This window comes from Boleophthalmus pectinirostris, unplaced genomic scaffold, assembly GCF_026225935.1.
Source record: "Boleophthalmus pectinirostris isolate CB_2022bp ecotype Guang Dong unplaced genomic scaffold, ASM2622593v1 HiC_scaffold_19, whole genome shotgun sequence".
In the NCBI taxonomy this organism is placed as follows: domain Eukaryota; kingdom Metazoa; phylum Chordata; class Actinopteri; order Gobiiformes; family Gobiidae; genus Boleophthalmus; species Boleophthalmus pectinirostris.
This window is the reverse complement of record NW_026571140.1, coordinates 9186183-9213734: the sequence shown is the minus strand read 5'-3', so window position 1 is coordinate 9213734 and position 27552 is coordinate 9186183. Positions and strand designations below refer to the sequence as shown.

The 27552-nt window shown below is 38.0% G+C and overlaps 3 protein-coding genes across 3 annotated transcripts; 1 reads left to right on the top strand and 2 right to left on the bottom strand.

The window, feature by feature from the left end:
- Nucleotides 1–416: 416 nt before the first annotated feature.
- il17a/f1 (interleukin 17a/f1) lies at nucleotides 417–3481 on the top strand. The gene is made up of 3 exons (XM_020927509.2): nucleotides 417–489; nucleotides 1908–2107; nucleotides 2941–3481. Exons 1-3 carry the CDS (start codon nucleotides 469–471, stop codon nucleotides 3182–3184), a joined length of 465 nt encoding a protein of 154 aa, XP_020783168.1. The 5' UTR covers nucleotides 417–468; the 3' UTR covers nucleotides 3185–3481.
- Nucleotides 3482–4349: 868 nt separating this feature from the next.
- On the bottom strand, nucleotides 4350–18095 carry stmn4l (stathmin-like 4, like). Its single transcript, XM_055154981.1, has 7 exons — nucleotides 15941–18095; nucleotides 10845–10957; nucleotides 8940–8969; nucleotides 8004–8099; nucleotides 6603–6808; nucleotides 6377–6517; nucleotides 4350–5763 (listed from the first exon to the last, which is right to left on the bottom strand). The coding sequence occupies exons 3-7, from the start codon at nucleotides 8950–8952 to the stop codon at nucleotides 5755–5757; spliced, it is 465 nt and encodes a 154-aa protein (XP_055010956.1). The 5' UTR covers nucleotides 8953–8969; nucleotides 10845–10957; nucleotides 15941–18095; the 3' UTR covers nucleotides 4350–5754.
- Nucleotides 18096–21428: 3333 nt separating this feature from the next.
- Nucleotides 21429–27372, bottom strand: gpn1 (GPN-loop GTPase 1). Its single transcript, XM_020927500.2, has 13 exons — nucleotides 27179–27372; nucleotides 26693–26786; nucleotides 26353–26459; nucleotides 26103–26140; nucleotides 25683–25761; nucleotides 25198–25292; nucleotides 24554–24599; nucleotides 24260–24406; nucleotides 24109–24191; nucleotides 23124–23163; nucleotides 22899–22989; nucleotides 22706–22813; nucleotides 21429–22277 (listed from the first exon to the last, which is right to left on the bottom strand). Exons 1-13 carry the CDS (start codon nucleotides 27344–27346, stop codon nucleotides 22174–22176), a joined length of 1200 nt encoding a protein of 399 aa, XP_020783159.1. The 5' UTR covers nucleotides 27347–27372; the 3' UTR covers nucleotides 21429–22173.
- Between the last annotated feature and the right edge of the window lie 180 nt (nucleotides 27373–27552).

Genomic DNA, 27552 nt, shown 5'->3' with positions numbered 1-27552 from the left:
TGCACATAGCGAGGTGGAACACTCTGAACACGGTGACCCATGTTCAGCGTAACCTCCATTCATACTCTTATAGATTCTTAAGATTAAATTCAAAGTAAACTATGAATTGATGAATCTTAAAGATTACGTTTTTGGAGTTGTGACACAGATACATGAAAGACCCTGTGAGTGTGTGTGCTGACTGTCTGAGCACGTCATGTATACTGTTTTCAAACGCTCAGATTTTCAGAGAATGCATCAGAAATTGAGCATCCAATTGACGATGTGCTTTGTAAAAGTGGGTCAGACGTGGTGTGTGTGGGTTCAAAGAAAGTAAGACACAAGAAAGGCCGTTACATCATCACAGGAAACACCAAGTACCAGGCTCTCCCAATAAAAGGGTGAGCCTTGACACCACACAAGCAGAAAGGCCCAGCCCCAGCTGAACCCACGGAGCCCGACAGACACTGTGCTAAAAAGACCACCACCATGGCGCCCACCTGCTTCAAGGTATGTTCACTGACAGACTCAAGAGTAGGGTGTAGTCACTGGCATTTGTGTAGTGAGTGAGGTATGGGTCAGAAAGAGCTGAGAGAGCACTACTGATGTCAATATTAAATTCTAATTTAACTTTTCAAAAATGTTTTATCTTATCTAAATTGTTTAATGGAAAGTGTTTACTTAAGAATTGTTTAGCACAACAAGCTTAGACAAGTCATTTAAGGGTTTGAAAACTGTAGCACTTTATACAAATAAGGTGAACCACATAACCTTTAGGGTGGTGGCTACTTTCCTGGCCAGCCAAGAATATTACAAAGATGTGACATCTTCTGTATAGAATATACAGGGAGAACCAGTCTAAATTCCTTTTCCACAGTATGGCATTATCAATTTTGATTAATTAATTACAAATGGTTTTCCTGCTCAAAAAATACCCTTCTGACAGATCACACTTGTAACCTGGCCTGGCGGCATCACCTGCTTATCTCCAAGGAGATATATAGGTTTAATGCCATACTGTGGAGCATTCCAGGCAAAGCAATAACATCCTCATGAAGACAAGCAGCTGGCATATTCAAATCAACACTTGACTTGCATGAATACATGAAAAGAATATGCATACAGTATGGCCTTTAAGGGAGTTTTAGGTCAGTGTATTTACTTTTACTTTGCCATTGCATCCTTGCTGGGATTCACTATTAACTCTTGATTGTTTCTTTTACATTACACAGAGAATATTTCAGTGTATGAGATTAAAGTCCCTGTGAATAGGAAGTTTGGGTGTAGTTTTCTGAAAAAGTTTTGTCTGAAAAAGAACCACTCTTTAACGCTCCAGATGCTATTTCACACATTACTAGCAATAAATTACATTGTACCATATGCTGCAATCATAAATCCAATGAGCAGGCAGATGGTTTCGCTTTTGTTTTGAGCACACCAGCTTTGTCTTTGTCAGTAGATCATTTATGTTAAAAGGCATGTGTCTGATTTTATTTGATTCTTGCAATACATCATGCATTGTATGATAAAAGTTGTTAAATAAGAAAATAACTGAGACTGTCAAATGTAATTGATTTTACATGACATTTTCTCAGGTTACAAGTAAGACAGACACAACTGACAGGCTCAGCTTTTTCACCCAATTATGGGAAACTTTGACATGATCTTCTATTGATGTATTTTCATGATAAAATAGCAAACAGTGGGCAGAGATTTGAGAACAATGAGGAAACAGTTGTATGTCATTAGCCTAGACAGTTACTTCTGTGTCATAGTGCATGGTGGCAGAAAAGACAAAGTGGGCAGCGTTAAAGGTTCAAACTAAAACATGTTCAAAATCAGGTACAGGGTCTTTAAAATGATGCTTCCATTTTGATCATTTTTGTATTTTTCACATCCTCACTAGTTTGTTCTGCTTTGCTCCTCAGACTTTTGGTGCATTCTTCCTGGTGATGATGGTACTGGCAGGGACAGAAGGAGCTAGAATCCCAAGACTCAGTGACCACCCTGACAAGATGTGTCCCATGTCTAAAGACATGGTCCCCCTACAGCTGGACCCCCAAGCAATGAACTCGATGCCTGCTGTGAGAGCCCTGCACAACTCCTCCATCTCCCCCTGGACCTACAAGTAAGATTTCATGGACTAGCATAATCAGATAACCCAATAATCAGATCCGATTTTTGGTGTGTGTTTACCTGCACAAAAGAAATCTGATAATCAAAAACTATTTCTCTTTCATTTTTGTTTTTGACTCATTAATTTATCTTCTATACTTTTCCTCATTTTAACTTGTGCATGAAGAAGTGTAACTGTTTACATGACATTTGCGTAATGCGATAACTCCAGAAATCAGACAATGATCAGCTTTTTGGTATGCATAGAAAGAAAGCCACTGAAACATTCTGGATTTACCAGTGTGCAATATACCAACCATGCAAAAGTGTGAAGTGACTGGTGGTGGTGGTTAGAGAGGTTGTTGGTAGAAATTAGCAGGGACGTATCTGCCAAGAACACTCTGCTTTGTCCTGTTTTGGTCCTGGTTTAGTCCTCATGCAGTCCTGGTTTAGTTCTAGGTTTAGCCTCAGTCTAGTCCAAACACTGTGTGTGCATGTGCTGGATATTTGCCACAGTGTGGGGACAAAAATCAGTATACACTATATTCATGGGACAGCTTCCATTCATATGGAGACAAAAATCAGGTTCTGATGACATAAATCCTTCACTGGATTAGACCAAATCAGAGAAAGGTTGAGACAGGTTCAGGTTAGGCGAGTAGTAGTAGTCAGAACCTATTTTAGCCCTCAGGCCTCCTGCTGAATTGGCCCAAATGATCTTAAGCAGAAGTATTTTTTACTGAAAACTCCACCTAATAAACATTACATTGTGAAACAGACCTAAAAGTATGATGGCTATCTCCAGTTAGTACATGTAAATTGTAACAGTCTTTGTTCTGTCTGCAGTCACACCCATGATACTTCCCTGTTCCCATCCCACCTGTCAGAGGCTCGCTGCCTCCTGAAGGGCTGTTTGAACTCAGAGGGCCAAGAGGACCTGAGCCTAGAGTCCAGACCCATCGTACATGAGATCCTGCTCCTGAGGAGGGTGCGCTCCTCCAAATCCCAAACCTACCACTACAAACTGGAGCCACGCCTCCTTGCTGTGGGCTGCACCTGTGTCCAACCCTTGGTCCAACACCAGCAGTGAGGACATAGGGACAGAGTACAGAGCAGGGACAAACTCAATCACTGTGTCCATCAACAATGTAAGAATTTATGTCAGTATTGTGTTGTTTGAAGGTGCACTATGTAAACTTAATGGTGGAGAGACAGAGATGTTAATGCTTTGCCTGGAATGTTCCAAAGTATGGCATCAAACTTGTCTCTCCATGGAGACAAGCAGGTAAAATTCCATCCAGCCCAAATACCAGATTAGATCTCTGGAGAGGTGCTCCCGCTCACATTAAGAATGCATGTTTTGCAGTTGCAGTTGATAACATTCAATGTTCTATCTATATATCTATATATCTATCTATATATCTATATCTATCTATATATCTATCTATCTATATATATATATATATATATATATATATATATATATATATATATATATATATATATATATATATATATATATATATATATATATATATATATATATATATATATTATAATAGATGGGTGCAGCTAAAATTAATATTGTTAAAATGCAGATTCTTGTTACAATAGAGTGAGTTTAAGGGCCTAGTCATTTCTAGAAAATTTGTGAACTTACCATTTGAATATTTCATGGGAAAGTACAATATAATCAATAGGAAAAAATGCCTTTTGCTTCTCATCTGGGAGTATGACATCATCACATTCTGCAATCTGAAAACCACCAATATAGATATGTTTAATGCCATATTGTGGAACATTCCAGACTAAGAAATAACATCTCCATGGAGACAAGCATGTGACATACCATTCACCAGAAAAGTGACATAGCGCACCTTTAGAGAGCGAGCGTTTAACACTATCATGTCAGGCTGTTGGCTGCTTTACATCGGGAACTTTTATAATTTAACATTTAAAACAATAGAAATGTAACATGTGAATGCATTTAAATTAACATACTCAATTTCCTAGTAGCTTTACATTGTGTATCCTGCTGCAGTCCTGTAAACACGCTCTGTTTAGTATTTTTTTTTTTAAGGTATATCATTTGAAATTGTATTTATCACATTATTTAAAGTTATTTATTCATATTTATTGCTAAACATATATTTATTCTCATATATGTGTGAGGTGTTCCTTGGAATAAAAATCTGAAACAACTGTCATCATTGTATAGTTTTATTATGAGTTTTGAAAATATAATATGATCTCTGTACATTATATTTATTGGTAATATTTGAGTAGTACCACATCCTTTCAGCTCAGATAACATACACCTCAAACCAGATCTCACACAGACAACTGGAAATGTCTAATAATTGCCATTTGAAAACAAGAATAAAGACAAACCAATAAACATTACTGAACTTTGTGTATTTCAAGTTTCAATATCAGAGTTTGGGTGTTCAGGTTTTATTCAATTGGAAATTTCACAAAAGTTTGGCAAAAAAAAACAAAACAAAAAAAACAAAAAAAAACTAAAATGTGTGTTTTATTTGCAAATAAATATGGACATAAATCAACTGATAAAGGTCCTATAATATGCAAAACGTTTCTCATCGAAAACAAGCCTGATCTGTAAATGTTTGTGCTCAGATTTTCACAATTATGCAACTTTGATGCAAGTTGCTGTTGTTTTTAGCTACTTACTGTGCAGTAGTGTTGTCATGATACTAAAACTTCAAACTTGATTACGATACTAGAGAAGAGACTTGATACTCGATACCGATTCTGATGATAATAAAACCTTTTTAACACAATAGAATGTTATTTTCAACATTCCGTAATAGTGTATTTTAGCCTTATATCTGTGTAATCCCTCAGTGGTCCAGGTAGGTTCCATAGTGGTCCATGGGTGTATACTAGTCGGTGTGCTCTTAAACTTGTTCTGATAAGCCCAAAATCAAGAACAGGTCCAGTTCTGTCCTGTGAATGTGACTTTTGATACCAGCACAAATAAGTATCTATTTTCAGTACTACTTTTCATATCGATTGGAATCTAATTTTTGATAGCTCTGACAACCCTACTGTGCAGTGCCTCAGACAGATACAGACAGATAAGTAGTTCAAATCAGCGGTCCCAACCCCTGGGCATGTCGTTTGGTACCTGCAGATCAATTTTGTTTTGAGCAGTTGGTCCATGAAAATGTTATCTGACGTTAAATCAGTCTGTGGCAGAAAAAAAGGTTTAAAAGACTAAATAATGCATAATACAGGACCTTTTAAAGAAACACATCAAGTAAATCCTCCAGTGTGGGCATCTCTTGTGGGTCATATGTCAGGATAGCTGTACATTTTACCCTTTCTGCTCCTGGGTCACAGTGAGCGTAGGATGGGTCAGAGCATGAGGGACACAGACCACAGAGCCTCCTTATGTACACACATGTCAGGCAGCCGTGGCACTGGTGGTACAGTAGTGTCTTACATGAGTCTTACATGAGTCCTGCATGAGTCCCGCATGAGTCCTGCATGAGTCCTCAGAGCTGTCCCCGCAGAGACAACACTGCCACTGGGCAAAGATCCGCCCCAGTATGAGCACAGCGTCACTAGTGCAACTGTCTCCTCGTCAGCCTCCAAAATGGCTTCCATGAATGTTCAGCTTGTGTTGTGATCAGGCCATCATGACACCTACAATGAGAGATGAGAGATTAGAAAAGGAAATAGGAATCTATAAACACAACTCTATACACTGTCTGCCACTAGCTATTGACTAGGCCCACTACATGCCTCACCTTCCGCACCTAAATGACTATAACACAACTACAGTGGCATAGTAACTACATGGGTACAAATAGAGGAGTGGAATATTAACTGCACTTTTAGGGCAATTTGGAGACATGCAATCCATTTGGAGACAATAACGGTGTATCTTATCTTTTACTAGGGACAGGAATTTTACGTGCCGATGCCAAATCGATATTAAATATTTTGGAAATGCTGATACTCAACCAGCCAACTTGTGTAAAACCAGGCATAACATCGCCAGGTGTGATAGTTATCATATCGGCAATATCTGTCAATATTAGTCACAGAGCCATTACATTGCATTGAGCAGGCATTATATTGACTAAGCTCTAATGCTCTATGTCCTGCCCACTATATGTCTCTACAGTTACTATAGCACTGCTGTTCATTGGATCTTTTCTTTTCATTTACTTGATCTAAATTGAACTTGCATAAACATTGTTACTTTCAATACTCTCCTGTATACTTTCTTCAATACACTCCATATAGCACTGACCTGAGGCTGCTCCTGTGAGGCGTTCAGGTGCATGTTTCTGTGCGGGTGCTCCTGGCGCTCTTTGGTTAAGGCTTTCTGGGCCACTTCTCGCTCGTGCTCCCTGCGCTCGGCCAGATGTTTGAGCAGCTCGGCCTCCTGGCACTACAAAAACACATGAATGATGTTAGAATAAAATGTCCTGTCCATATGACTTCATCAGATGCATTATAATTATAATCTTCAATACCTTTCTCCTCTCATGAGCAGCCTCCAGCTTCTTCTGGATCTCCTCCAGGGAGGGTTTGGGCCGAGGTGGGGTGGTCACCCTGAGCTCTGGACCCCCATCGAAGGAGGGGGGCTTGAGGATGACCTCGAAGGCCTGGCCGCTAGAACGTTTACTCAGCTCAATCACCTCCATGTCACGGATACTGCACAGGTTCAGGTCCACCACACCTGCACACCACAGAGGACAGAAGATGAGGATTTTTCAGTCTGAGCAAATTCATTTTATTTAAAGGGTCATTATGTAACATCTAACTTGTCATGTCTTTTCTCCAATGAGACAAGAAGATGATGCCACTAAGCCAAGTTGCAAGTCTGACTTTTTTTAATCAAAACACCTGGAATAAAAAGAGGATGGATTTTTTTGACACTTTGCAGCTGATGTCATCAACATTCTCTGTGGGTGTGATGCTAACTGTAGGCACTGCTCTGCCTGAAGCTCTGTTACTCAGGTTAGAGCTTTGTTTTTACACAGTCTGTTCATAAAGAACTGACTTAGCTGGAACTACAAGTGCTGAGATGATTTGTGCTGTTAAACAAATCCCTCTCCAATAAAATTACAGTTACACTAAGTATTACACTAATCTAGCTAGCATTAGACATTAATTTTTCAGTTAGTCACTTTGATCTTTTTTGCTGAAAATAAAACTCTAACTAACCTAAACAGGATCATGAACGCTCGTGTTGATCACAGGCTCCTGAAAATGTGTTGTTCAAATCCATTTTGTATTTTTTCTTGAGTTTTCAGATAATCTTTTGACTTTTTGCTAAGGTGTGCACTGTATACCCATGGTAACTGCTAAACATTCCGCTACATACATGTAGTATTCCCCAGTGTGATATCACTGCAAAGTATCAATAATGCCACATTGTAGATTTTACAGTAGATCATACCAGGCAAAAAGGTAAAGTCTCCATGGAGACCTGGAGGAAGCAGATGGCAGAGCCCTACCCCCCAGAAAAGCTAGATAGTGACTCTTTAAATATATAAATGTGAAACTCAAATATAGGGTCATAAATAAGGTTGTAAAGTACAGTTAATTAACTGCAATGTTATTTGTGAATTATGCCGTTTATATAAAATGTCCCAAATTGCATACATTGCCTGTTACAAAATCTGAAAAATGTATAAACAACAGTAGGTCCAAGTTCAGCTGAAGATTGCTGAATGTGGTGGGAAAAGTGATTTGGAGAAAACATAAACATTACAATCTCCCTTAAAATCAGTTACTGAAAATTTATAAAATCACGTGATATAAACATATTACTACAGACTGCACATTTTCTTAGTTTCCAGTTGACAGTTTCTATTTTGTACTGTCAAAGAGATCCACAAATTGATTTTTCAATATCAGATATGACTCACCATCGATCTTGTCTCTGGGAGGGTCTTTGGGCTGAGGCAGGACGCAGGAGCAGAAGAGAGACACCAGGGGGAGCTCTCGCATCTTCTCTCTGTAGGCTGCAACACACAAGAGCCACAGGTGAGGGACAAGCACTGCCCAGAAAAATATATTTTTACTATATTAAGGTGATGTTTTGTAGGTGAAAATTACAAAAAAAACAACAAAGCAAAACATAACATAAGCACTAAACAGAAAGGAGAAATAGAGACAAGCAATTAGATTCTTAACAAATCTGACTTATTTGCCACATACTCCTATAGTGCCCATAACATATGCAAATGTATATTTTCTATTGAACCAGTCACATTATTTGAGAACAGCAATTTCACACATGGCAAACTAAATGTATTCATGTATAGATTTAGTGCAGGGGTGTCCACCTTGTTTTCACTGAAAGTCACATATGTAAATGTATTCAAAGAGGAGGGCCACAGACCAGGGGTCAATACAACAAATCATTCAGATGGGAGCATTAAACATGGCTATGACAGAACCACAGAGCCTATAATAAGGCATAGTCACAGTGCAACGCGATGTCATTGAATTTATAGTGGTAGAATTACCTAAATTTGCCAGCATTTGCAGTAAAAAGTTCTGCTTAGGATCAGTAGGAGGCCTGAGGACTAAACTGAGGGCTGCATTTGGGCCATAGTTTGGACACATCTGATTTAATCTATACATTCCTATGGCATTTGTTTAATTGAAAGAAAAAAAGCACACTAAAAATGTAATGACAAAATTAAATGATTTCTCAAAACAATATTATAAGGTCAACTGGAGCTAAAAATAAATAAATCCAGTTGCGCTAATAATACTGAACTTTCACAGAACACAAAGTAGCTTTCAAAAAGAGGAAGTAAGTGAAGTCTTATGTGAGCTCTGAGCTCTGAGCGTACCTGTTAGAGTCATGGTGTCGTGGGCTGCTCCTGAAATAGAAACACTCAGGATTAGTCATTCACACTGACCCATTAGTGTTAAGGACAGAAATGTAACACTGCACACTCATTTTGGAACACAGGCATCAATCCAGAACTAAACCAGGACTAAGAGGACCAAAGTAGGGATGAAACCAAGATGAGCATGAATGCAGTCTATATCCAATGAAAGTTTATGATGAACCCTACCTATAACACCACAACAATATTTAATACAGATGGAGGGAGCTAAAATGCATATTGTTAAAATGCAGACTTGTGTGTTGTAATCCAGTGAGTTCTTGGGTCTAGTCACTAATATAAATGATCATGTTCAACACAGGAATTTTCCTTTAGGATATTCCTTTAGGATGCATATTTTATGGCGAAGTACGATCAATAGTAATCAATTGCCCTCATCTAGAAGACTGACATCATCACATTTTAGAATCTGAGAGCGAGAGCCACTAATGAACTAATTCAATATGTGTACCACTATTGAATAAAATACAACATAAAAATACAGAAGGGTGTAAATAACAGCTAGAAATGTTCTAAAATGTTCTTTCTTGTTTAATCAAAAGGCTTACAGCATCCTGAACCCTAGACCAAGCCTCTGCAACGGGCCAATCAGAAGAGAGGTTATGCAATAATGACCCATTGACCAATCAGATCAGCATTTTTTGTGTACCTATACTGTAATAAACTAAACAATTTGAGATTATGTTATACCTGGTGAACTCATAATCTCATGCTGATATTGTTATGATTTTGAATTTGGATAACTTAAGATTCAGCATCAGATTCAGAAAATGAAATGTGCAATTTTATGTGCAAAAGCAAGTGGACAGACAAACAAAGCAAATCATTTTAGGTCTGTGGTCCAAATAAATATTACTTCCTCAGAACAAGTCACCATGCATCATTTATGTGAAAATAAAACTGGTCTGTCCTTTAAATCAGAATTACAGTATTAGATGCACGGAGTTTGAAACATAAAGATAATCAGAAATAGCTTTTATATGGATCTGAATATCGCAAAGTCCCTCCTGACAACAACCAGCCTCAAAGTTACTGTAGCCTAACCAATCACAATCTGATGACACCATAATATCATCTGGACGGGCAGGGGCCAATAGAACTTTATGGATGGTGCACCAATCTCAATCCCAAATGTCAAAAATTTGGTTTAAAAAGAAAATACCTAACCTCTGATATCATTTCTAGTGACTATCAAAGCAAAATAAATCCACACTGTCAGTTTTGTTACATAAGAAAAGGCTTGATAATGAAACCAGGTCATAAAATCTGCATTGTACTAAAGCAGCTTTCCTCCTCAAGTTTAAACTTTTTGGATTAGCACAACACAAAAAGGGAACCCAACTGTAAGGAACATTTCTAACACGCAGCAGTGGGAGCCTCTAAGGATGATGTCATTATTTCTGCAACCACGAGCTATAGTGCACAAACAAACCCAAGTACAGATTGTTCACAGTTTAGCTATTATCATTATTATAATTCTAACTTCTTTTAAATTTAAGCTATTTATTTATTGATTAAATTCCAGATTTCTTACACTTTATATATATGCTTTGAAATGAATACAATAAGAAATCTATAGCTACATCAACATAACAAGCAGAAGGTGCAGCAATATAGGAAACAAATTGCATGTTGCTACTTACTCTGCAGACTTACAACTTTAAAACGAGTATTTAAACGAAAATATATACTTTCTATCACTAGATTCAGCAATAAAGATTTTTTTTAAATGCATTCATGTAAAAAATAAGAAACATGCAACCACCTTGAATGCACAAAAGTGTAAAATGAATTGAAAATAAGATATGATGTTACGAAATTGGTAGAAAATTTCGGGACACTCACCCTGCGCTGCTTTCTCCTCTGGTCAGTGTTGGATTCTGCAGCAGCACCTCGAGGCTCCCTACAACATGACATCACCGCGGAGCCCTCCCATTGGCCGGCACACGCGCTGGCTCCTGATTGGTTCGGAAGGGTAGATGGGGGATGAGGGAGGAGGGGAGCAGGGGATGGTTAGGGGGGTTGAGACAAAAAAAACAAAAAAAAAAACAAAACAGCAGCACCCTGACAGAGAGCGGTAAAAGGTGACATCATTGTTCTGTCAGAGGGGATGAGCTAGAAAGAGGGATTTTAATGGGGAAGGGTTGTTAAAATGTCAAAATATAGTTGTAACCTGGTTTGTAGTTTAATATTTGTGTAACTGGTAAACATATGTCTGCATTAGGGATCCAAGATTAATTGAAATCCAATAAAAAATTGAATGGAGGCAATGAGGAAATTGCAAAGGCTGCAATTTTTGAAGCACCATAGTTTCTAAGGATGCACAGATACAATCCTAGTATCAGATATTGGCGCTGATGTAGAAAATCCAAGTCGATATCCCATTTTGGTCCATAAAAGACGATTTACTGGGCCAAAACACCTTGCAAAATTGACTTTAAATGATAAGTAACAGTCACAAAACACCAAGGCACATTTTGATAATTTTTTACAACATGCCCTTTATGTTCAAAGGAAATCTATTTTCAGTCTTTGCCTAGTATTGGTTGATATTGGGTGTTGGCAGGTACTTAAAAGTATTGACAACAGTATCGGAACAGAAAAAGCTAGATTGGTGCATCCACAACTAAATATCCTGCCATGTTGAAAGATTAGATCTTAGAATTTTGATCTGTACAAATGTTCTGAAATATGATTCAAAACCATGCTTCATACAAACATTGCCTATTTGAGACGCAAACATCATCTTATTCTACAAATGTAACTTCAAAATGGTAAAGGTCACTTCGCAATAAGGCATTTTGTGTTCCGTGTTTGAAACTACCATCACTGTGACTATAATGTAACCTGACAGGAGCAGTGGGTGACTGCAGTGTAGCACCCAGAGACTCATGTCCAGATCTACTGAGCTAGTATCCTGGTTAATACTACCTAGTTGAAGTACCAGCTAATTTTACATGACTTGTACCCAGTGAAAACTCATATAGACTAAGGCTGGGTATCATTCATATCATCAATACACAATACATACCTTGATACATAGGCCACAATACGATACATATCTCGATACAGTGCATTTTCAATTCAATATGATATAGTTCAAATTGATTCGATACGGTTCAATATAAAATAGATGGCTGTGATACTAAAGGTCTTCGTTAAATCACTTCTTGTGCAAAGTTAATATGAAAAAATCCCATTTTAATTCTCAAAACAGAGAAAATGTCAAATGTGTCACATAAATGAGTTCCCTTCCTCTGAACAAGCAACAAAACTGTAGCTGTAATAAAATAATTTAGTAAAATATACCAAAAAAATACTCTTGGTGATTTATTGATACAGCAGCCCACGATATCGATACTGTATCATCACATCAAACAATACAATATATATCGATATTTTGATATTTTTGCACACCCCTAATATAGACACAAGGAGAAGATGCTAATTAAAACATCTTTTCCAATCCTGTTTTGTAATTGATCTTTGGGGAAAATGCATAGCAGAATAAAAGATTTTAAAGATGCACTGTGTAACTTTTCTGGTTGTCACCACAGAAATGTTATTGCATTGCTGGAATGTTCACAGTACAGCATTAAAGTAAAGTAAAAGATAAAGCAGGTGACGCTACCAGGTCAGATCTGTGCAGAGATGAGCCTGGTCACAATAAGAATGCATGCACCTTCACATAAAGAAATGCAAGATAGAAAACTTTAATGTTACACTGTGGAATATTTCAAGTAAAACAATCACCATGGAGACAAGCAGGTGGAGGACCTCAACTAGAAAGTTATTGGGTTTTCATTCATACTTACACGTACATATAATCTATAACAAAACCAAGACTAAATGAACTAAACCATTTGTGGATTTTGTTCTTGGAAAACTGCCTGCAACTACCATCTGAGAAAGTGTTGGCAGAATGTAGTCGTGAAGGTGCCGCAGAAATGTCAACACTAAATTTAAATGGAGTTACTCACAGCAGCGGGCAGTCACGTCTCCGCTCGGTGCCCGCCCGCCCATCTGCCCGCCTGCCCGTCTGTCAGCCTGGAGACGTGGGAGGAGGCAGCCTGCACACTGGCACCAGCTCCACGCTTTCTGCACACTAAACTAGCACAGCAATCATTCATATTGAACTACTGTGGCATATTGGGTTACCTAATGCTCAAAGATACAACATAAGATAGAACTTCATTGAGGAGAAATTGGCTACGAGTATTCACAAGCGACTATTGCGAAAGATGAAAATAGAAGGAGTTTCCATAGTGACAACTTTGGCAAATTGGGTTGTATACGTACTATTATACAAAAATAGTATATATGAAACTTCATATAATTTCTATCATAGCAGCTCCAAGTGTTCTTTGTTTGAATAAAAAAATTATGGTTGTTGTATCTACGAATCTGTGTGCAAATAGGCAAATGGTTCTTTTTTTTAATCGTGACAAGTTATTTTTATTCATTAAAATGTTTTATGCATAAAATAAAACAAACAAAAAATGACTCAACCAACCACACTAATAAAGCAGCTTTTGTAATGGCACAGTTCTATCAAGAGTTGGTGAGAGGTTCATTGATGTAGAGTGCTCGGGGCCTTGAAAGTGAAAAAAGTCAATATAAATGTTTCACTTGACAGAGAGAGTTTTTGTTCAGTGTTTCGTGAGAGCATAAAGGATTCATTCTGAAGAATTATTTAAAAAAGAAAAGAAAACACTTATAAAAGTTGCTAATCAGTAAGTTATTTTAAGTAAACTTACTGAATCACCATTTCCATCTCTGTTAAATAAATACAACATGGCAAACTATAGGAATTCCATAAGCACATTCAGTAATATTAGGGCTATAGTTGATGCTTTCTGACATTTAGAATTTTCATGATAACCAGACAGTCTAATGCAGGAGTCTCCAACCTGTAGCTCAGGAGGTACCAGTAGCAGTCCTCCCCCTTCTAAGTAGCTCACCAAGGGATTTCTGATTTATACGTATTGTACTGAATGGCTCAGAGTTGATTAACTACCATTGTAAATGTATAATTTTGATGCCTAACTTTCTTAGGATGACAAGACGTTTCTATTTACCTGGGACAGTTCCAGTTTTGAGCACAGTGTCCCCTGTCCCAGCAGATTTATCCAAAACCAGTGCTTTGTCCCAATTTTATCAACAAATGTCCCAGGTGTCCCTATTTTTGATCAATCTCATCCCTGCCAACAATATAGAGAGGCATACATTGTTATTTGTTTAGATAAAATACAAAAAAGATGCTTAAAAATTACCAAAACACAAAGAAAATATGACTATACTGATTCACAAGTTAGTCATGAATGGTCTCTGCAGTTTTTCCTTAATTGCGTTTTTTTATGTAATTGTTTTCACACTTGGACTTGTTTTCACAATTTTATTATTAACAAGCACCAAAAAAAAAACCAAAGAAAAAAAAAAACGGGGATGTTTTTTTTATTTTTATTTTGACTTTGTTCACTAATAAATTGATAAAGGTTTATGTTTTATAGGTATCTAACTGTTCCCCATGTAAGGCTTTCCTATACTCAGTTTCTTGTGACTGTTAAAATTAGTAGCTCTTTGGCATTTTCTTTTTGTTAAGGTAGCTCACCAGAAGAAAAAGTTTGGAGACTCCTGATCTAATGTAATAATACACTTATGTTGAACTAATATGTTATACAGTGCGTAACCTGGATTTATGATGATTAATAAGGGGGACAGATTCAGTGTTAAGTACTAGTCTTCTAATTGTGTGGTCAGTTATATAGACTTGTGTAATGTATTTGTGTGTAATATTGAATCACCATGTGAATCAGCACTGTTATAATACTATGAAGTCACTCTACCTGCTATGCCCTCTGTCTTCTGCCTTCTGCTTGCAATGTTTTATCTTATTTTCTAATCTCAATCTTGTTATTCAAAGCATATTTTCATATTTTAGTTAAATGTTTATTCATGTTTATTAATCTTAATGTTTGACAGCATATGTTTATTGTCACAGTTTTTGTATTTTGCATTCCCCGTTGTAGGACCAATAAAGGTTCTCTTATCTCATCTTAGTTGACTAAATACATTAGAATCACTGGTCTAACTGATCTGGTTTCATGATTTTACTTTTGGCTTTGTCTTATTAAAGTACTAGTACTGATACACTAATACTGGCATGTCCCCAAATGCCAAACGAGAGTGTGAAACATAAGCATATGTTGTAATCTGAAAACTACCAATAAAGTACATCATAAATTAAAGTCTCATTATAGTATATACGGATGATATAGGGGGTTCAGTTTAGGGCTGCACAATATAATGCAATCAAATCTAAACTGTTATTTGAGTCCGTCCAGTTATTAAATCACAGAGGTCTTTGTATGATAATAATGTCCTCTACAAAGACCACAGTACCTTTTGTATGTGTAGTTTAGACCTCTTTTGAAATTCCACTGGATTTTTGGATTAGTTCTCTCAAATGTCAGTGCAATATTTGTCAGAAAAAAATGCTATTTGATTTTTTTTCATGCCCTAAACCTTGGCACGGAGTCCACTCTATGGTTGTCAAAAGTATCAAAATCAGACACTAATCAATATTAAAACAGCATTGAAACAAAAGGCTCATTTGAACTAGTATCAATATTTAAAAAGTCACATTCACAGGAGTAGTTTGAGAATAATCTTGAGCTGTATTAGAACAAATATAAGAGCACATAGACTAGTATACAGCCATGCACCACTATGGAACCTACCTAGACCACAGAGGGATTACACAGATATAACAGCACATAGAAATATAAACGCTAGTAATATTATTCCATGTTGAAAATGTCTTTCTATTGTCTAAAGAAAGAGTGTTTTTACTATTGAAAACCAGTTTGAAATTTGAGTATTGTAAAAACACTAGTCCATTGTGTATCTCATTAGAACAGTGGAGAACACAGTGTCCTCACCTCCCTCAGTGGGCCCAGTGATGTAATGCTGCTGCAGTAACAAGGTGAGAGAGGCCGAGAGATGCTCCAGATGCCTCGCCAAGGAGAAACCTCCAGCAAATCTACTCATGATGTCACCGGCAGCCAATCAGAGGAGACCTGAGGGAGAGAGAGACAGAGAGGGGAGGGGGGCACAGCAGCAGGCTAGAACAGTAGAGAAGAGCGCAGCATCTTTATAGCAATAGCCAATAATTAATTTAAGACTATCGGAGAGTGCGTGTAGTAGTATGCATGGCTACTTTACTGCGACCCGGAGCGCTTAGAGGTGGGCGTGGCTTGTGCCGATGTTACTGGAAGCAATGACATCAGTTCTGAGCATGGATGATGTCATGGGTGTGAAAGGGAGCGTTGCCGTGGGAACAAGCGGTGAGGCTGCTGCGAAGGCGTCATTTACAGTTATTACCCACACCTACGTAAGTCTGAGGGTGTCTTTGGAAACGCGTATCGCATCAGGGGAAGACGGCTCTGAGGTCATTTGAAAATGTCATGAGCCATTTCACTGGTTTTCAAACTTTTCACACCAAATGGTAAAGGGTTACAGTCATACAATACTTTCCCACCTGTAGTCAAAGTGCTTTACATCAAGGAACCACTCACCTAGTCACACACACAGAGGGTTAAGTGTCTTGCCCAAGGACACAATAACAGCGTTCATCTGTAGGAGCTGGAATCACATCGCCAACATGTGGGTCAACTCTACCAGTGTATGATGGTGTTTATGTCAAAAGCGGGATACGAACCACTAACCTTCAGATCACTGGACAAATACTCTATCAACTATCAACTATCTATCTATGAGCTACTATACTATCGCTGCGTAAAATAGTATTTGACTTTCTTAGTAGTACCAAACCTAAACCTGGACAATCAGGCTTATATAAGGGCCATGCAAAAAAAAATAAAAAAATAATAATTAGTCTATACATGAAACAAATTCTCAAACTGTAAACAGCCCTGCATACGACCGGGGGAGGCCCACAGTTTGAGAAACACTGTGCTATTAGATTGTTTCTCTGGTACAACAAAATATGTGGGTCATGCTGACTCATAAAACCAACTCCGAAACATGAACAACAGCCAACACTTCAGCTAGATACTCCTGACTAAGATCCTGATGGGTGTTAAACCCAGAAGGCAAATAGGACAATAAATTATACAACTACAGAAAAGTGCAGGGAAAACAAGTACAGAAGAAATGTCAACACACCCAATGACCACAAAGCACAAGATATAGAATATAATACCAATTAAAGATATAGTATGTAACTTTTCTAGTTGAAATCTGTTTGTTTCCTATCTATATTTATTTTGCATCTGGTTTATATCTCAAAAGCATTGTGTTGTGTTTTATAGCTCATAGCTTCAAAAATATGCATTCTTACAGTGAAGGGGCTCCACAGATCTGACCTGTAACTTGGTCTGGTGGAGTCTCGAATAAAACCATACAGCAGATATGTTGCATAGTGCATCTTTAAAGGGGACATATTATGTAAAATCAATGTGCATGTTACAATGGTGTTCTCACATTTTATGCTTTCTCAGAGTTGTATTTTGAGTTATTCATCCATGTTTGTGTAATTACATTGTCCTACATTTGAGGCTGGAGTGCTCAGAAAATGTCAGTTTTTGTTTTTTTTTCCCTTATCTCCGCCTAATGCTCTCTATTTGGTATTGGGTTAAAAATGTCCAACAGACTTGAAAATCTGGAAATCTGTGAAGGCTTATGAAGGTTTATCAGTTCTGCAGTTTTGAACAAGACGTCAAAAGACCACTTTCTATTATTAAGCCATTTATAATCAGTACTGCAGTTTACTATAAATAATCTATGTACAGTATGTCATAGTTTAAAGGTGCACTGTGTAACTTTTCTGATAGGGAGTCCACTATCTACTTGCTTCCATGCTGATGTTAATGCTTTGCCATGAATGTTTCACAGCATGGCATTAGGCTTATCTTGCATTTATACAATTACGGGTGTGTTTATGCTCAAAAATACATGAAAAACAGGCATTCTTACTGTAAGCGGGGTCGCCTCTTCACAGATCTGACCTGCAGTTATGCCTGGTGGAGTCTCCTGCTTATCTCCAGGGATATAGACAAATTTTATGCCATACTGTGGAACTTTCAAGGCAATGCAAAAACATCTCAATGGGAACAAATAATTACAGACCCTCCAATAGAAAAGCTACATAGTGCTTTTTTAATACTAAATACCCAAAAATAGCTCAACGTTTTCTTTAAAGATCAAAATAGTACTTTTAGAATGACTGCTTAGGCACCAATGGTAGGTTTATAACAAAAACAAATCTTAAAGCATGATTGCTACATAGACATATAAAGGTAGACGACAATATTCAAACTACGTTATGCCACTGACAAGAAAGCAATAAAGCAGGATAAAGCCAGTAAACCATTTCTGAATCAACACTATTATTAAAAAACCTGAGCTGCAACAAATAAATAGCAGAATGAACCAATACATAGCCTAAGAAGTTATTTAGTCTAACCTCCACAGCTCATCTCTTATTGTAGTAAAAATAAAACAAAATAATAAAATAGCAAAAATCTCCCCGTTATTGGAAAGAAACTGCACACACAATAAATATTGAGCCCCAAAATATATAGTTCCAGCTTTCACATATTGAACTATAAGTCAATAGAGTAATTATTGTGACCAGCCTAACCAGTGAAAATCATTACACTACAATGAACAAAGACTAGGCAATGCTGCTGAAGACATGGAGAGACTAGGGGGCTAAGAAAAAAGAAGAGGAGGGAAAGAGGATGGAGAGGAGAAGAGGATGAAGAGGAGGAGAGGTGGAGAGCAGAGATGAGGAGGGAGGATGGCGAGTGGGCAGAGTGTGAGGAGATGACTCAGTGCTGCTGCCTCCACCACAGCTCTGTGGAGGCTCTCATTCAATATTTCAAATCAGACAGCAGCAGGCACGCTTCTCTCAGAACAACAAAGCCTGCACAAAGAAACAAGAGAAGGAATTATTCATACTAAGTACACAATGAAATTCAGAATCATTGCTAGACTGGCTTACCTGACATTTAATATTCCTTTGGTTGGAAATAAAAAGTCACATTTTTATATAGCACTTTTGCACCTTCAAGGCATCATCATCTGACCCTTCTATCTATCTTAAATCTATTTGTTGCACTCTTCTTCTGCACATGTTCTAATCACCGCAGTCTGGCTTCAGGATAAGTTGTACTTTACTGGACCCATGGGAAATTTGTCCTGTGCATTTGAAGCATCATTCAATGTCATTGGGGTAAGCAAGGAGCTAAACTAATCTCCCAGATCTTGAATGATAAGTTTGGTCAAGAGTATCTAGCTTTAGGTTAGTCAGTTTTACATTCAAGAGCCCATATTATGCTAATTCATAAATTTATTATTATCATTTAATTAATCATTGCATTTATATAGCACCTTTCAAGACACCCAAGCCACGCTAGTTCATTGTTCGTTCACTCCACACTCACTGGTGATAAGCTACTATTGTAACCACAGCTGCCCCGGGGCAGACTGACAGAAGTGAGGCTGCCAATCTATCTAAGTATTGTCATTCTTATGGTAGTCCTGACCAAGGACTACCAAGGCACAAGATTATTTTTGCAAAAAATTACATTATTGTCTAATATGCAAGACATAACTATTCAATGCAATAAAATGGAACATTCCAGGCAAAGTAAAACATCAGAGTACACATCTTAACTGCCACTTGAACAGTGAACCTTCTACATTCAGTACTTAAAGTAGACATTGAAATTTGAGAACTGATAAATCACAACTATCAAACTGCAAATGCTATTTTCTGATTCCACAATTTTCAAACACCTAAATATCCTGTCTTATTCTACATAAAAAAAAAAAAGCTAAACCCTGCAGTTAAAATCTGTACTAACCTTGCTGCATACTCTCTAACATACTCTCTAATAATCAGAGTAGACTTTAACATTGCAGTCCCATATTGCTTCAGTCTGCCTGTTTTGTGTGAATGAAAGTGTAGAGTGTTGTGCGGTGCCCACTGCCCACTCTCCCTCTCTCATCCGCTCGTGTGAGTCACGTTGTATCGCTCCAAATGCTTTAAAAGAACCGCCCACATCCTCACTGCGGCCTACAGACTGTCAGGAAGCAGGACTGGGATTTACAAAAACAAAATAACAGCAGTATTGGCAAGTTAGTGAAAAGCTGGTATTTAGTGTCACGATTTCTCACTCACAAAAAGAGAAAGGGAGTCTTACATAAATGTGCACTATGGAACTTCATGACTTCATGTAAGTAAATGAATGCAAGATAGAGATGTTTAACACCAAATGGTGGAACATTCCACACAAATCAATGACATCTCAGTGAAGACAAGCTAGTGGTAGATGTCTACTAGAAAAATTACTATTAAGCACCTTGTCATTGTTATAATTATGTTTTAGAACATAATAACTGCACTCGAAGTTTTTCAGGATACTTGGTATTATTAGAAGCTTTAGTAATAGCAGCCATAGAGTAAATACTATGGACATAAATTAATCCCTGCTTAAAGATGCACTATGCAACTTTTCTGATGTACGGTCTTCCAACTGGTTGTCCATGGCAGTGGTATTGCATTGCATAGTACGAATGGTGTCCTGGTTATTGGAGATATCAGAGGATTTCCCAAGATACCAGTATCAGCTAGATATGTAGGCTAACATTTTGCAAAAATTTGGCACCAATATTTTTTCTGCACTGCTCATGTGTCATGCCCCAGTGTGTATGTGCCCATGTGTCATTCCCAGATTGTCCTCAGTGTATCAGATTTGCCTTTTTGAGCAGTCTGAATGAGTGATAATATGAATTTATATCAGATAAAATGCTTTATTATTATTTTTTACATAAGCTCTAAGTTATAGTGAAGTTTACAAAATAACTTAAATTTGGTCTGTACTATAGATTTTAAAAGCTCGTTATTAGTATCAGCAAATACCGCTTATTAGCCATAACAACAAGACAAATATTGGATACTAGTATCGGTTCAAAAAAAAATCTCTCAGCCTGCATACATTCTACTGCACTGAATGCTCCTCAGTATGGAATGAAACATATTTATCTCTGTGGGGGCAAGCAGATAGGAGTGACAGGAGATCTGGAGAGGCGTCCTTACAGTAACAATGCATGCTTTTCTACATGTTTTTAACATCTGCAATTGAATAGATGCTATACAGATAAAGGATAGATTTGATGCAATATTGTCAGCAAAGCAATAACATGACCCGGAAGATAAGCAAGTAGCTAATTCCCATCAGAAAAGTACGTAGTGTACCTTTAAATGAATAGGGAATACTGATTTCCCCAAAGCACCTGTACATGCAGGATTATGGATATGTGACCACTATGAAATCATACAACAGAGCCCTAACTCTATCGGTAATAATGGTAATAATGGTAATAAAAAGCAACACAATGTAAAAGTCAAAGTGATATTTATTTTCACTTTAGAAGAGAGAGAGATGCAATCCTTCTTGACAATGTGTCACCCGCACAAATCAAAAACAGCTCCTGCATCCCGACCAATACTGCCTTACTCTTATTGTGTTATTAGAGGAATTTTGAACCTTGGTATAGAGGAAGGGAGGAGGTCAGTCATGGACAAATCACAACAGGTCAGGTAACATTAACTGATACTTTGCAGCTGATGTCGTCAGTGTTCCTTGTGAGTGATGCCAACTGGAGGCACTGCTCTGTCTGATGCTCTTTCACTCAAGTAACACTTTAATCTCAAATTTAATCTGATAAAGACACAATTTAGCTGGAACTAAAACAAATTTTGTACTTAAACCTTTTCAAATAACATTACAGAAACAAGCTATCTACCCTTATTTTTGTTGTTTACATTTCTTGAATTTTCAGACCATATAAAAGCTTATCAGGGTGCATTGTGTCACCATGGTAACTGCTGTACATTCCTCCATAGACATACATGCAGAACCCTTCCCAGCGAGACGTCACTACAAAGTATCAATACCAGGTCATGAAAGCAAAACCAAAAAAATAAATAATAATAAGACTTACAAATACAAAAATAGAATCTTTTGTAGCTAATATAAAAGCTGTCTAAGCTCGAAGAGTAGGAATCACCAGTTCAGAAGGATTACAAACTTCCATGTATTTCTCTGTGTGTGGGGACAGACTGCGAGCACAGATGGTCTCACTAACCGTCCGGTGGAGCACACTTTTTGTTTCTCACTTGTACCACTTCCATCCTATTCTTCAGGAAGTTTCCAAAGGATTCAGTTTCCTTGCTTTCCTCAGTGGCTGTAAAACAACATGTTGGTGGATATAGTTACATGAACAGTAAAAAATCTAGAATAATTAAAATAATCAGATAACGCAGTAATCAGAATTCAGATTTTGTGTGTATGTTTACATGCACAAGAGAAACCTGATTATCAAAAATACCTAGAGATATTCATTTTTAGAGTAACTGTTGTATTTTGAAGACTGTACAATTACATACAATATAATACCTCTTGAAACAATTTCCCTTTTGTTTGTAAATTACATCAGTAATCTGACCAGATCATCTATGAGGTGAATTCTTTATTAATAGATAAATAACACGGTTCACATATAGGTTAAAAAAGGATTTGGGTAGGGAGTAGTGACTACGGTAAAGGTTCGGATCAGTCTTCAGGAAATGAAGGTACTATACAATATAATGTTGGGAAAGAGGAGAGTCTCACCAGTGTGGTCCAAGTCGTCTGTGTCACTATCCAGTGGCTCCTCCTCGTCCTCCTCAATGTGCCCTCGGGTCAGAATCAGGTCACTGGGACCAGCCATGTCTGCCTCTTCTGCAGTAGACACAAGATCAGAGGAAACACTGAAAATGCCATCTGTCTGCATGTGTTCAGCTGTACTTGTGTAGATGAGTGTTACCTGTGGAGACTGCTGGGGTGACTTTGACCTCTCCCAGGTCTTTCCGGAGGCGCTCCAGCTGCTCCTGCTGCTTCTTGCTCTGAGCCTGGGCCTGGACAGTGGACAGAGGATAGTTAGATGGTGGGACAGAGAGAGGTAACAGATGAAGAACAGTGAGGATATACAACATAAAGGACAGTGAGAACAGAACACAGCAATAACTACTGACAAACTCCAGATGCTTACCAACTCTTTGCGCAACCGCTCATACTCAGGACGGTACTCCCTGAGGAAGAGAATACACAGCAGTTCAGTTTCTCTTCCCATACAAAAAAATTCAAATACCTCAAGCATTTGTTTCTGTATATTTGTATTTAAGTACAAGATATGTGCTGTACATGTCTGTGCTTTTTCACTTTGCCTTAGTCCTTGATATCACATGTCTATATGGATTTATCAATACATATATCATTACTTCTTATTGATCCGATAATTTAAGGGTACTCTTATCGGTACTTTTACAGCAAAATAAATAAATACAAATTAGAATTTATAACTATATAAATTAATTAATTTCTCTTCTTTGAAACATTTATGTATGATTTACTTTCAACTTTCAACTATTTTTAGCTTACTAACTAGTAATAGCTAACTGAAATTTATATTTTACTAATGTCTAGATTACATTGCAGTAGCCAGCTTTATTTCATATTATAGACAAAATATATGGCCCATGATGTTCTTTTGGTGCTTGAGGAGCCTACAGTCTGTGTTCTGAAATGATGTGCCAGATGACTCAGGGCAGCGTGTGCCTGTGGACCATGTGTCACCGATGTGCGCTGTCGAAGTCATCCCCACAGCCGCTCCAGCTGATCAGAGCCAAGGCTCTGCTCATTCGCACACAGATGAAGGGAAGCAAACGTGGAAATGATCCGATACCGTATGTGCCAAGAAGTCAAAGCAGGGTCAACAGGTCATGTGCATAAGATATAGCTTATGAGAAGAGACTTCAGTTTCACACTCATATTTGTGTACATACATGTGTGACATTAAGACCACCAATGGCGCTGGAAATTAATGATCAAGAGGACCATTTAGATGTGGCACTGGTGCTCTTAAGATACCAGGGTTTGGTAGCCATGCTTTTGTCTCTATCTTGAGTAAATTCTTCTTCCTTAGCTAACGACAGTATAAAAGATATTAGCATTTTTATAAGCAAGAGTGGTCTAACCTCTCATATTCTTTTGCTGCCTCCTCCACTTGGACAAAAAGCTGCTCCAGACCACTGCCTGTGACTGCAGACACCCCCACTACCTATAAACACACAGGGTCAGGAGAGAGCAAGGGGGGAGGGGTGCTGAGGGATCTGCTGTGGGACCTACCCTGAGGTTGGTGTAGAACTCATCCAGGACCAGGCTCATGGAGCGGGTCAGGTTGCTCACGTATGAGGTCTCCTGGTTGAGAGCATCCTGGAAAACCTCAAAGTCCTGCATCCATTCCACTGCAAAGCCGTGGTCGATAATATCCGTCTGCAAAGTGGAATGCAACAAAGACATTCAGATGTGGGTCTGGTAAGGATTATTAACTACAACAGAGCTACTATATAATTACATTACAAATACCACATTTTTCTATTGAAATTGGTAACAGGAGAAAAGCAAAACTATAGAACGCACCTTATTTAAAACCACTATGAAGGGTAGTCTTGTCTTGTAGAGGATACTGGAGAGAAAGACAAGAGAAGTGTGTAATACTGTGCTGAGCATTCTTCCAAATACTGACAGCACTTAAATCGTCCCTCGGAACAATGTGAAAAACTTTTCAAAGGGGGCCCTCTGCTGGACATGCTGGAATTGTCAGTATCTGTGGCTCAACGTTTTCTCACCAACCCAATACAAATGAATAGTTATTTTTCAAAGGTGATAAAGCAGTTCCATGTGTAGAAGTAAACAATCTGACATATAGACTTACATTTGGTGCAACCTAAAACTACTTCCCAAGTTTATTCACTGACATTGATTAATGAAAATGTACTGCTCTCAAAATCTTTTTTTAGTCTAGATAGCATTACTTTTCCAAACTAAATGTTGCGTATAAAAATAGCAGCTATAAGGATTAGGTGTGCGACTAGTAATACTCATCTTCTGAAACTGTTCCCTTGAGAGTCTTGAAAGAATATCCATTATATACCGAATGTCTTTAAATGGATCCATGAGATAAATCAGCCTCATGGCCTCAAGCATGATGAAGCAAGCTTCATCATGCTTGAATATACTATTGCTTAGTTAAGGGGAGGGGGTCTGCATGGGACAGTCCATACCTGCAGGCATACAGCATGTTGGACATAAATGTGACAGGATTGACACAGCGAGATGTGTCCATGACGTAAACCACTACACAGGGGAAAGAGGAGGCCTGGAAACATATAAGGTACAGAAGTTCACCTTTAAAAATAATCCCTATTAATAAAGGAAAATACAAAAATCTAATTGGAGTGACTTGTGCCAGTACAGGGTACAAGTAGGATTTAAGTTCAAAACAGAATCTCTAATATCACATACAAATGAATACAAAAACAGTTATTACATAATTGTGTTTGCAGTTTTATTTAGGGGATTTTACATTGAAATTTTATTTTGGTGCACTGTTATCACTTTTATTATGATATATATTCATTACTAATATGTTACAGTGACTGTATAAAAGAGATCTTGTTTTTTCTCTCTCTCTTTTGCTGCATGACCTGTATAATCCTAAAAATACACCTACAAGAGCCTCTGTGATGATGATTAAAAATACACCTACCAGAGCCTCTGTGATGATAGTGCCAGATGCTGACCATGTGAATACTTCAATCTGACCCGGTGTGTCGATCAGCACAAATCTGCAGGGGCAAAGGTTACAGGTTTCACAAGATATTACTAACAGTGATCTATTAGCAGCAACATGCCATTTCTATATCAAATTAATTGCAACACAGAATTTAAACCCTTAACAAACAGGAGACAGTGGATCAGTTTTTAACTTGGCATGCAGACACAGCCCCATCCCCACTAGATAAAGCTAAGCAAAGGGATAGAAAAGTAAATAGGAAAGGTGATGTAGTCCATTACTATTCTGAAATACTACTATTCCAAACATTCCACCAGTGGATGATCCGATGTGTTGATCAGAATGGATTTTAACCCCAGAAGGGCTTTCTCATCAAAGTGCCCATATACTCACCTGTGATTGTGTTTTTTCTTCTCAATGAACTGCATGACCTGAACAGGAAGACGAAGATCACAATCATATTCAAAATTAACACAAAATGTACATCAAGTTTATGTTAGTATAACCAGGGACTCCATAATTGAGCTGGTTGGGTCCCATCAGTACTGATCTGTCAAGACACTTAACCTGTCTTGTCTTCAGTGTCTGTACATGGATGGACTTTAGACAAGAGATGAGGTCAGTTTCATATATAATATCTCACCTGATCAAACCTGGTTGCGAACAGGTTGAGAGACGTGACAATGCCCCCATTTGGTCCAAGGCCGTACTGCTTCATCACCTCTTTGTAGTTGACTGTGTCTCTGATGTCTGCACACACAAAGCACTGCATTAATATCCATGCTTTTTTATATACTTGTTTCAATACTTTCTTTAACTCAAGAAAAATTTTACCTTTGTGAAAGGTTTTGTGAAAGAATAATCTGTATGTTAGTATGAATCAGGTGCTTCGATGCATTTAATTTTATGTAATAAAATAAAAACACATGATTCTTTGAAATGAACATATGGAAGCCTGTGTGTTGAATTGAGTTTCTCCTCACCAATGTTAGCCGGGAATGGCACTTCATGGACAGCAGGGTCCAGATTGATGACATATGGTGGAGCATTCTGAGTGTGGAGATGAGCTGTCAGCCTCTGGAGAAAGACAAGAAAAGAGATCAAACGTAGGATGCATTAAACAGAACATATACAGGTGTTGTCACAACAATACAAGGCCTACTAATCCTGTGGGAGCAATAATGTTATCACTTTTTATGTTTTTTGTCAAGTAGGCTACCACCACAGGAAAATATAACTTCACAAACACCAGATACAACAAGTAGCCAAATACTAATCTAAAGAATTAGCACCAAGAACAATCTCATTTCATCATTTAGTATGGGCCAAAGGATTAGGCCCTATCTATTTTTTTTTTACATTTCATTTTGAGAATGAGAAAGTAATGTATATGCAGGTGTACTGAGAGAGTACAGAGTCAGACTACTCTGCTCTGGTCAACATCACTAGCCCCCACAGCTATTCATTACCTGAACAAACGTGGTTTTCCCGGAACCCGCCATGCCCAGGACGATCAGACACACCGGGTTGTCCTGTCCCCCTGTCCCCGGTGTCCCGCTGCCTCCCTCCGCGGCTGAAGTTCCTGCATTTTCCCCTGAAACACCCTCGGAGCCTGAAAAGTGCGCCGCTTGAGCCATGTTGTTGTTTAAACGTAATGAAACTTAACTGTCGTAATAACGTCGCTGTCGCAAAACGTTTCTTAAAGGAACAGTACCACAGATATTTGTCTGCAGTGCGAACAAGAGTTTGTTTAGAATGGTTAGTCGAGTCCTACTGGCTTGATCGTCGATTTTACTGCATCAAATAGCATGAATATGCATAGAAGCGCAGACGCACGACTATT

Bases quoted from the DNA above. Each gene is read 5' to 3' on its own strand.
- stmn4l (XM_055154981.1), bottom strand. The intron at 6,809-8,003 runs GTGAGTCATATC...TGTGGTGTGCAG, and splicing joins TCCCAGAGACAAGATCGATG to GTGTGGTGGACCTGAACCTG. The intron at 6,518-6,602 runs GTATTGAAGATT...GTGTTTTTGTAG, and splicing joins CTGCTCATGAGAGGAGAAAG to TGCCAGGAGGCCGAGCTGCT.
- il17a/f1 (XM_020927509.2), top strand. From the start codon at position 469: ATGGCGCCCACCTGCTTCAAG. The intron at 490-1,907 runs GTATGTTCACTG...TTTGCTCCTCAG, and splicing joins TGGCGCCCACCTGCTTCAAG to ACTTTTGGTGCATTCTTCCT. The intron at 2,108-2,940 runs GTAAGATTTCAT...TTCTGTCTGCAG, and splicing joins ATCTCCCCCTGGACCTACAA to TCACACCCATGATACTTCCC.
- gpn1 (XM_020927500.2), bottom strand. From the start codon at position 27,346: ATGGCTCAAGCGGCGCACTTTTCAGGCTCCGAGGGTGTTTCAGGGGAA. The intron at 24,600-25,197 runs GTATGGACTGTC...CTTTCTCTCCAG, and splicing joins AACATGCTGTATGCCTGCAG to TATCCTCTACAAGACAAGAC. The intron at 22,990-23,123 runs GTAAGCATCTGG...TCCACTGTCCAG, and splicing joins AGCGGTTGCGCAAAGAGTTG to GCCCAGGCTCAGAGCAAGAA.